General features: G+C 35.4%; 1 protein-coding gene across 1 annotated transcript; it reads right to left on the reverse strand.

Moving 5' to 3' along the window:
* Positions 1-507: 507 nt before the first annotated feature.
* On the reverse strand, positions 508-8,961 carry LOC138905755 (uncharacterized). The gene is made up of 2 exons (XM_070194277.1): positions 8,571-8,961; positions 508-608 (listed from the first exon to the last, which is right to left on the reverse strand). The coding sequence occupies exons 1-2, from the start codon at positions 8,959-8,961 to the stop codon at positions 508-510; spliced, it is 492 nt and encodes a 163-aa protein (XP_070050378.1).
* Between the last annotated feature and the right edge of the window lie 1,501 nt (positions 8,962-10,462).

The raw sequence follows: 10,462 nt of genomic DNA on the forward strand, positions 1-10,462 counted from the left end.
AGGTTTGTGCTGGTAGGGTCTATAGCAGGTGTTGAAACTACACAGTCTGGAGGAATTGGTGGTAAAAATAAAAAAGAAAAAGAAAAAGAAAAAGAAAAAGAGAGCAAGGGTGTTAGAAGTGCTGTGAGGGGAAAGGGTAAAAGAGTGGTTGATTCTTCACCCACTCCCGTCAGTTTAACCAAATACACAGGTGCAATGGTTGTTTGGGGAGAAACATCTGCTGGAGTAGAGGAGAGTGTAAAGAAAACAGGGGGAAGTGGGTCTGGCGAAGCCGCTGAAGGACTGGTTCAACTTGGGAAAAATATAGATGAACCTGTTTCATCTGAACAGGAAACCCTCGCAGAGCTACTGAAGACAGTTACTTAAAGTTATAATCCAAAGAAAAAAGGGAGGTTGGTACAAGAAAGGATCATTTTGGGGCTAACACTCTAATTGCTTGTGATTATGAGGTCCATGCCACTCCAAATGAACCAGGTTCATCCAAAAAGACACCAGTCAATAGCAAGGTCAGAGCCTTGGTACAGGAGAGTGGGGCAAAGGAGGCTGAGATAGCAAGGCTGAAGACACGGTTGGCTGAGGTAGAGTCTGAGAGAGAGATGCTCTCAGAACTGAACTAGCAAGGGAAAAGGAGAAGAATGATGGAATTCTTCAAGACATGTTGAAACTTCTCCAAGCCAAAAACCAAGCCCCCAGTTCTTCCAAGCCTTAAACGTCTAGCCTAGTGTAGATCTACCAGTGACCCAGTTCGGGATTTTTTTTGCTCATGTTTTCAGTGTTTTATTTTTTTTTATGCTTTGTGGAAGAATCTTATCAATCATCAATGAAATTCACTATTTTTTGCTCTAACTGTTTGTTTATATTTCTTTGATGGTTAAAATTCTTAGCTTTATCTATGATGATTAATCCATGATTGCATTTGAAGTAGCCCCAGTGGCCATGAGTAAGTTTTAAAATCTAGTTATCTCATATTTTTTATACAACTTTTCGATGATGCCAAAAGGGGAAAAAAGGTTGTGCTTTACACTTTGAACAGGGATGTTTATCACCTAATGAATATGGTCCTCGATGATAAGTGATAAAAAGGAAAAATATTTCTAACATTGTGTTAATGTTGATCTAAGTTGAAATAGGGCCTAAGCTTATGGAAGAACAGAGTTTGTCATCATCAAAAAGGAGAAATTTGTTGGCCCAAGTAAAGGATAGTTTTGAAGATTGACAAAGAAACTCAGAGGTGAATTAGGTCCATCACTGGTAGACATAGACATGGGAAGATTCAAAGCACGTGAGATGCACATGCAGGAGATAAATGAAATATGACATAATAATAGATATCTCCTGATCGAAAATATTGCATAATTAATAAGGAGAAGGACTCCTTAATCAAAGAGAACACTATCCAAGATAAGGGAGGAGTTAGAGGTTGAGATCAACTAGAACTCTTCCACCAAGAAAGAGTAGCATTAGAACTCTAGTTGTTTTCTACTCTACTAACTCTATAAATCGCAGAATGATCTCATTCTACAGGTAATGCACAAAGCAGAAGTTAAACGTGAATTGAAAGCAAAATAGCAAGGCATTTTGCAAGCAGTTCGTGTGTGATTCAAGTATGCGAACCTGAAGCTACATGAACCAGACGGAAGAACCAGCTCCAAGTGTATGTCTTTTATTCTAGTTCAGTTGTAGTAGGTATTTTCATATTGTACCTTTCAGCTTTATCTAGAGGCAATTGTAATAGGTACTCAGAGTATTCAAGTTAGAGTTAACTTGAAGTTGTCGCAGCAGTTAGAGGCCGGTTGCCACAACGGGATTAGAGTTAATCCTAGGTTTACAAAAGTATTTTGTAAATGCTATTTTTGGCTCAGTGATTTCGTGGAGAGTTTGGAAAAATCCTACTGGGAAGTATGTCGTAATTTTTTCACCTTTTGAGCCAGGTATTTTCCACGTAAAATACTTATGTATCTTTAATTTCTGCATTTATTATTCCGTAACAGTAGTATAAGGAACACATAGAAGAACCAGGTCCTTCCATAATTTGTGCATGTGAAACATTGGACACCACACAAATCACCTTTCCCTCCCCTCTTGTGTGGTATTGAAGTTTAAACATCACTACTGCATACTTTCTCTTACTGTGAATTTTTTAGCCCCTTTTATTATTTTATCTATAAAGTCTTCTTGTTGCTAGTGCAATTGCTTGTACTCCTTCTTCCCCTTTTTCCCTTCTTATTGCATATTTTTCTGCTTTCATTTTTCTTACTGCATACGTATATTGTAGTAATTTGTGTTTTATTATATATTTTTCTTTTTTATTCCTACTTATGATGTCATTATTAATAAATATTGTGCTTTATTATAAATTTAAAATGCTCGTTTTATATGTCTTCTAGATAGACTAATAAATAATATTCATTTATCTGATTGCTTGATCATGTAAGATTTCAATAAAAAACTAAAAAAATACGATGTTGACAGACAATATATTATGCAATGTAAGAGACAACTCAATAGAATTGATGCCAATAAATTTAATAGGGATTCTTTTAATGAGAAAGACTTTTTTAAACAAAAATAAATTATCAACAAAACTAACTATAATTTCACAAGTTACATTAGCTTTAAATAAACTATAGATCTTTTTGTATAAATTATTGTGAAAGAAAATAATATTTTAGTTACCAAGAAAGAACAAACAAAGAAGTACACTTTTGAAATACTTAAAGTAAAAAATTCGCATTTAGATATAAAAATTTATGAAGTATTGTTTTTCTAGTAAATAATATTAAATATCACATATTTGTTACTCTGATCAATCAACACTAAAACAATATAAATCAAACGAAGAAATGGGAAAGATAAATGGGACCTCTAAGTGCATCACTAACTATTAGGAAGAAAGTTGGGTGGGGTGGGATGTTGGGGCCCACGTGCGGGATTGGAGGGTAGAAGTGTGGTGATGTTTGATAAGCTCAGGGGCAATTTAGTCAAATCACTCAAAAGATTATGTTAAAGCTACAGTAAAGTAAAGCAATCATATTGCTTCATTTTAATCGAAATTACCAAACCGCCCTTTATGTGCCAAGCATGTTGACCATCTGCCGCTTATCCTCTCTTATATATAAGCAGTAGATATACATATATATGAACTATTTTTATGTAAATATTTTATCTTTTTCTGAAACTGCCAGCTAAAAGTTTAAGCATTACTCCTAAGATCAATGTGTCATTTAGAAGGAAAAAAAAACTAATATTTTATAATGGTGAATTAATTAGTGTGTATCTTGTAAATTGCTTTAGAGGTTATACATATAACTGATATGCCCAGTCAATTTTTATTTTTTTAAATTATTAACTACAATTGAATATAATGGTGCAAATAAATTTTTGTTAGCTATTTAAAACCTTAGTCCTAGTATTTTTGTTTTATAATGTAAGTAACGAATTAAAGGAGATATAAAAGATAAAATAATTATTTTTTTGTCTATTAACAAGTTTAGTTGGATATTACCGAACAAAAAGTTATATCCTTATATCGTATTGACTCGAAAGTCGATATTCCTCCTTATATTATGTAATTATATAGTTTATTATTTTCATATAGCAGGAAATATAAGGTTTTTCTTAATATAAAATAAAATAGTCTAAAGGTTAGTGTAATTTTGGTTGTAGTATAATTATTTCAAATTTCACATGTATATGAAATAGTAAAACATTTATTAGAATCACATAGTAGTTCCTTTAAGTAGTAAAATATATAATTATTTTCTTAATATGTATTCTCTAAATTAATTCTATTTCTACTCAATTCCGAATATAGTTATTTATTATGAATATTATACCAAAATAGCCTAATTATAACACTAAAATAATAATTATGTTCACATCTAATTTCACCTTGCTAAACTAATTTCAAGGCAGTGTCTCCTATAAATAAGTCCTCCTTCACTTGATGTTATTCACTCCTCTAATAATTCTAGGCGAAAGAAAAATGGCCCAACAATTCAACTTTCTCCTCCTCTCAAGCCTCTCAATCATTGTCGTTGCTTCTTCTTTCTTTCATGTCTCTTCCGCAACGAGTGGTCTGAGACATAATTTTCTTGATGGTGAGCAACCCATAAAAAATCCAAATGACCCTAAAGTTGTGGAAATCGCAACATTTGCTGTGAATGAGCACAATAAGGAGGCTAAAAGCAAATTTCGACTTGTAAGAGTGATAGCAGGAGGAACTGATGTAATTCCTGACGGTACCATTTATCAACTAGAAATCAGCGCCAGTGAATCAAATATTATCACGACCCGTCTTGTGGCTATTTTAGTGAATCGAAACAATGTGAAAGAACTTCTTTCCTTCGAATGATTATCTTTTTCTTATAACTTAAGTGTACAATCATCTAGAGACGATTATATTCAAAGTATTTGTATGAAATTATCTTTTTGCATTAAACATCTTATGTTGCTCTATTGATTCGTTTGGCCATATTAAAGAATGACAATACTATTTTTGGATAAATCGTTCTTCCAGTCTTTAACAAGTTCCACTAGGAATATTTTTCGTCCAATAAATGGTTTGGACACCGTTATATTTATGTTATTATCAAATAAGTAATAATTTTTACTAATCAAAGGTTCATATTACAAAAAAGAGAGGACTCTAAATTTTTTTCAACGAATATATATATTTTAAAAAATAGTTCTATTAATGAAATGACGTATATTTCACAGAAAAAAGTGATGCTATGATAATTAAGTTCGTTATTTTGTCGGGATTTCTCTATATAAGGATATCATTAAGGGCGTTGATGCGCTTTAAGTTAACACATGACCATCACCTTTGTTGTCTGCGAGAGGTCTTCTTCATTTTCGCCATATCCTCAGTTTCACGTGAAAAACTGAGGACAACAATATTGGAATCTCAAATAATTATACCACTGATGACTTCTACTTGAGTTTCTGGTGTTATTTAGGTGGGTTACAAATAAAATAAAATGGCCTAACCATTCTGGCCCAGTAGCCATTTATGAGAAAGAGAACTTGTGTTCACTAGTCGCTCTAGCAATGACTGTATTTTTCAAACTCCTTGTCATCAATCTTATTCATGCGATGATCTATAGCTTGGGTTATGAAAATTTTCATTTAGGACTATGTATCAATAAAATGAAGGAAATATTAAGTTTTGAATTTATTTGAACCTACATAATTTTAATTTTGGGTCAAGTTGTGGACTTTGAGAGAGAGAGAGCGTCACTTTTGTGGAATTAGATGCCTATGGTTTCTCAATCCAATATAAAACATTTTGATTACATTATGGAACCTTTGCCTATTGAAATATTTACTTTTATCACAATTCTCGTATTCGAAATGTATATTGATTGGATTTCAATGTGGATTCTCTCAAAATCGTCATATCAAGGAGTTGGTGTCTAGGATACTCAAGTCATTGTTTTAGCAGTATGTCGTATACAAATTTGTATTTCTTATTGTGTATTCCCTTTCTCCGTGATGATGAGAAATCTGAGTAACATACAGGATTAAATTCCATTTTATTGTGGTTGTTTCCTAGTCTCTTGCTCCTATTAAGCCTAGCCATGGGCGCATCCACCTTATAGAAAGCGCTGTCACGTGATACTGCTTCGCCGAAAAAATTTATTAAATATACATTTATAGGCAATAAGTAAGACCAAATTAATTCGTATAAATTGATACATGTGACACCACTTGTACTAAAAAGGCTCGCTGGTCTGTTAGTTGAGCGCTTCAAGTGGCTTCAAGAGTTCGAATTCGTTTGGTGAGACACTTATGTTTTTATTATTTTGGAGACTTTATTTAATAAAATATTAGTTTTGTTAGTGAGGTTTGAACCACTAACCTCTAACAAAATTAAGGAGCAACAAAATTCACTTGAGCTAAAATGCATTTGTTAGTCAGGTTGACAATAAATATAATCAAATCATACTTAAAAAAATATTTAGTACTATTTCTAATAAGACTATCATTGATACATCTTAGAATAAAAACTCGTTTTAGAGAGTTATAGTAATATTCTGAATTTTGTGTTTTATTTTAAATATGATGTCATTATAGTAGTTATTTATTGGTTCACTTCTTTGTTTACCTATTAAAAAATATGACACCGCTTACAAGAAATTCTGCGTATGCCACCAAGCCTAGCCTTAGTAGAAGTGGGCAGTAACACTGGGTGGACTGGGGTGGTGCAGAAGAAGGGATAATTCTCGAATGTCAAAAAAGATCCAATGATTTACGAAAAAAATTGAAATATACATACTGTCACGACCCAATTCCCACCACAGGCCGTGATGGCGCCTAACACTGCCGTTAAGCAAGCCAACGATAAACCACCAACACAATCATCCATTCATAATAGTTTTAAAATAAAAGATCTCATTAATAAAGTGAAATTTAGTTTAGAAACCATGGTAAGGTACTTTCATTACTGCTAAGTCGTGAAGTGTAAACAAAATATAAAGCATAATGAAATATGTATCAAGTACAACCATAAACATCTACTAATGATCTCTAAAACCCGGTGTCACAAAGTACATGAGCATCTAATAGAATATATACAACCACCATACATATTGTCTGGAATAAAATAGACAGAACAAAATAAACATCCGGGGAAGGAGACTCCAAGTGTTGATGGTCAATGCATGGAAAGAAGCTCACCACAAGGACTCCAACAAATGCGGCTACGCGCCCGAGTGACCACGTAAATGACCTATCTTCGTACCTGCACAATTAGTGCAGAAGTATAGCATGTGTAGGTAAATCAATGTGTACCTAGTAAGTATATATTATAACCTCGAAGAAGTAGTGACAAGGTATCGACATCGATACTTACTAGTGGTCCAATAACAATGTACATAAAGTAGATAGATATGAAACACAACAAATAACAATGAGACAAATAGATATAAATATTATGATTCTCAAGCAAGAAGAATTCCGAAATCATTAAATGCCATAAACTGCCTCGAAGGAACAGGAGAACCAATATCAAGTACAAAATCAAACCTCAAGTCAGGAAAACTCATATGTACGCTAACTCCCTATCAAGTATTACGCACGAGTCTGCCGACGCGAATGGCCTGATCTTATTAGAATAGTATTACACAGTACTACCAAAGCGAACGGCCCGGTCCCATAAGAATAAATCATAATACTGCCGAGGCGAACGGCGCGATCCCATAAGAATAATTTAAAATACTGTCAAAGTAAACGGCCCGACCCCATAAGAATAGAGAAACTCTCTCACTTTCGAAGATACATGCGAATCGAGAAGACACGGAACTACCTATCACAAAATATCCCGCAATTTCAAAGTAAAAAACTCGGTCAATACATAAATTCTAGTCTATATCTTAGTTTTAAATTCAAGTAACTCAACAAACAAGTTTAATTCAAATAGTACAATCAAGGCATGGTGTTGGTCTAAGTCTACATGGACATAAACATGAATCTAGCTATGCACGGACTCTCGTCACCTCGTACATACATATCACCCATAACAAGTATCACACAATAATTAAAATACCTACGGGGATAATTCCTCTTACAAGATTAGGCATGAGACTTACCTTGCTTCCAAGTCCACTATTTGGCTCTCAAGCCTCACTAGTCACCTCAGATCGATGTCGAGCAACCCGAAACTAGTCAAAGGACATACAAACTAATCAATATATGCTCAAAAACTCATAATTTAACTATTAGAGTCAATTCCCAACTCCACTTAGAAAGTCAACAAAAGTCAACCCTGGGCCCACGCACCCGAATTTTGGAAATTTTTGAAGATAAATGTTACCCATGCCATTACGAACTCAAATATATAATTTATATCCAATTCCATAGTCAATTTCATGGTCAAATCCTATTTTTACCAATGTCTAGGTTTTTCACCAAAACTCCAAAATTCTTCAAATTTTCATAATACAATCCTCACCTAATCCATATATTTAACTCATAATTGGTAGAAATCACTAACCTTATGATGTATGATAAAAATCCCCCTCCAAAGAGCTCCCATATCACCGAAGCCAAGGGAAAAATGAGGGAAATGAGCCTATGCCTCGTATTAAATTCACTATACGAACCTATTCCATGGCTTTGAGTTCCAAACGAACATCGATAACACCAAGAGTATACTTCAAATCAAACTTAGAAGTCTTTAAAAAATTTAAGATGTCAACTTCCAACAATAAGAACCGCAATGCTCCCGGTCCACCCGAAACTCGATTCGAATATATGCCCAAGTCCATAAACATCATATGAATTTATTGGAACCTTCAAATTTTGATTCTGACGTCGTTTACTCAAAATATTGACTCTATTCAAACTTGGCCACCTTAGGCCACTGTTATGGAACTAAGTGTTTCATATTCAACCCAAACCCTTACAAAACCAAACCAACCGTCCTCGCAAGTCATAAAATTGGAAAAACACATACGGGAATTCTTAAATAGGGAAACAGGGATCTAGAAAGTAAAATGACTAGTATGGTTATTACATTCTCCACCTTTTAAACAAATATTCGTCCTCGAACGAGTTTAGAATCATACCTGAAGTGCCAAATAAGTGTGGATATCTGCTCCGCTTGTTCTCCTTGGTATTCAAAGTCACCTCCTTGGCTGGTTGACCCCTCCACTTGACCTTCACCACTGAAATCTTCTTGGACCTCAACTTACGTGCCTGCCTGTCAACAATGGCAAGTGGCTCCTCCTCATAACCCAAGCTCTCATCTAGATGAACTGTGTTGTAATCCAACACATGGAACCTATCGACATAGTACCTTTGGAGCATAGACACGTGGAATACCAGATGAACTCCCAATAAAATAGGAGGCAAAGCAAGCATGTATGCAACCTCACCTACTCGCTCTAAAACCTCGAATGGATCAATGAATCTCGGACTCAACTTACCCTTCTTTTGAAACCTCATGATACCCTTCATCGTTGAGACTTTCAAAAGTACATTCTTGCCTATCATAAAAAAACAAATCACGCGCTTTCTGATCCGCATTACTCTTCTGCCTAGACTTTGTTGTGCAAAGCAGCTCTTGAATAAGCTTTTCTTATCAAAGGCATCCTTTACCAAATCAGTACCATATAACCTAGCCTCGCCTGGCTCAAACCAGCTGATGGGGGAACGACATCATTGATCATACAAGGCCTCAAATGGAGCCATCTCGATGCTAGACTGATAATTATTGTTTTAAGCAAACTCGGCAAATGGTAAGAATCGATCCCACTACCCTCCAAAGTCAATCACACATGCTCTGAGCATATCCTCTAGAATTCGAACTGTCCCCTCTGACTGCCGTCGGTCTGCGGATGAAAGGTCGTGCTGAGCTCTACCCGGGTGCCCAACTCACTCTATACTGCTCTCCAAAAATATGAAGTGAACTGAGTGCCTCGACCTGAAGTAGTAGAAATAGGTACTTTATGCTACCAGATGATCTCCTGAATATAAATCTGGGCTAACCTCTCTGAAGTATATGTAGTCATCACCAGAATAAAGTGTGTAGACTTGGTTAGTCTATCGACAATGACCCAAACGACATCAAATTTCCTCAACGTCCGCGTCAAACCAACCACTAAATCCATAGTGATGCGCTCCCACTTGTACTTAACCTGCTGGAAATTCAAACACCTCTCCATATACTCAACTATGTTCTTCTTCATCCACCACTACCAGTAATACTGCCTCAGGTCATGATACATCTTCGTGGCACCTGGATGAATGAAATAACGAGAACTATGTGCCTCCTCTAGAATCGTCTCCTTTAGGCCATCAACATTAGGAACACATAAGACCCTTGATTCGCAGAACACCATCATCTTCGATATTAACCTCATTGGCATCACCTAGTAATACTGTCTCTCTGAGAACCATCAAGTGAAGATCATTAAACTAGCGGTGCTTCATTGGCTTGAATAAGGAAGACTGATCCACAACACATACAAGAGCTCGACTAGGCTCTGAAATATCCAATCTCACAAGTCAGTTAGCTAAGGACTGAATGTCTAAAGCCAAAATATCATCTGCAAAAATAAATGCCAAACTACCCATACTCTCGACCTTTCTGCTCAAAGCATCCGCAACCACATTCACCTTGCTCGAACGATAAATGATGGTAATATCATAATCCTTTAGTAACTCAAGCCACATGTGCTGCCTTAGATTAAGATCCCTCTACTTAAATAGATGCTGCAAACTGTGGTGATCGGTGTAAACCTCACACGACACTCGATAAAGATAATGCCTAAAAATTAGGCACATGGTAATTCTTCGCATGAGGCTTCAACTGACGTGAAGCATATGTAATAACTCGCCCCTCCTGCATCAATACACAACTCAACTCAATTCTTGAAACGTCAAAATACACAGTATACATCCCTGAATCGGATGGAAAAACAAAAATTGGTGATGTAATCTTTGCGGCCTTGAGCTT

The sequence above is a fragment of the Nicotiana tomentosiformis genome, chromosome 2 (assembly GCF_000390325.3).
Source record: "Nicotiana tomentosiformis chromosome 2, ASM39032v3, whole genome shotgun sequence".
In the NCBI taxonomy this organism is placed as follows: domain Eukaryota; kingdom Viridiplantae; phylum Streptophyta; class Magnoliopsida; order Solanales; family Solanaceae; genus Nicotiana; species Nicotiana tomentosiformis.

Bases quoted from the DNA above. Each gene is read 5' to 3' on its own strand.
- LOC138905755 (XM_070194277.1), bottom strand. From the start codon at position 8,961: ATGAAGGGTATCATGAGGTTTCAAAAGAAGGGTAAGTTGAGTCCGAGA. The intron at 609-8,570 runs GTATGATTCTAA...TTGCTAGTTCAG, and splicing joins ACACTTATTTGGCACTTCAG to TTCTGAGAGCATCTCTCTCT.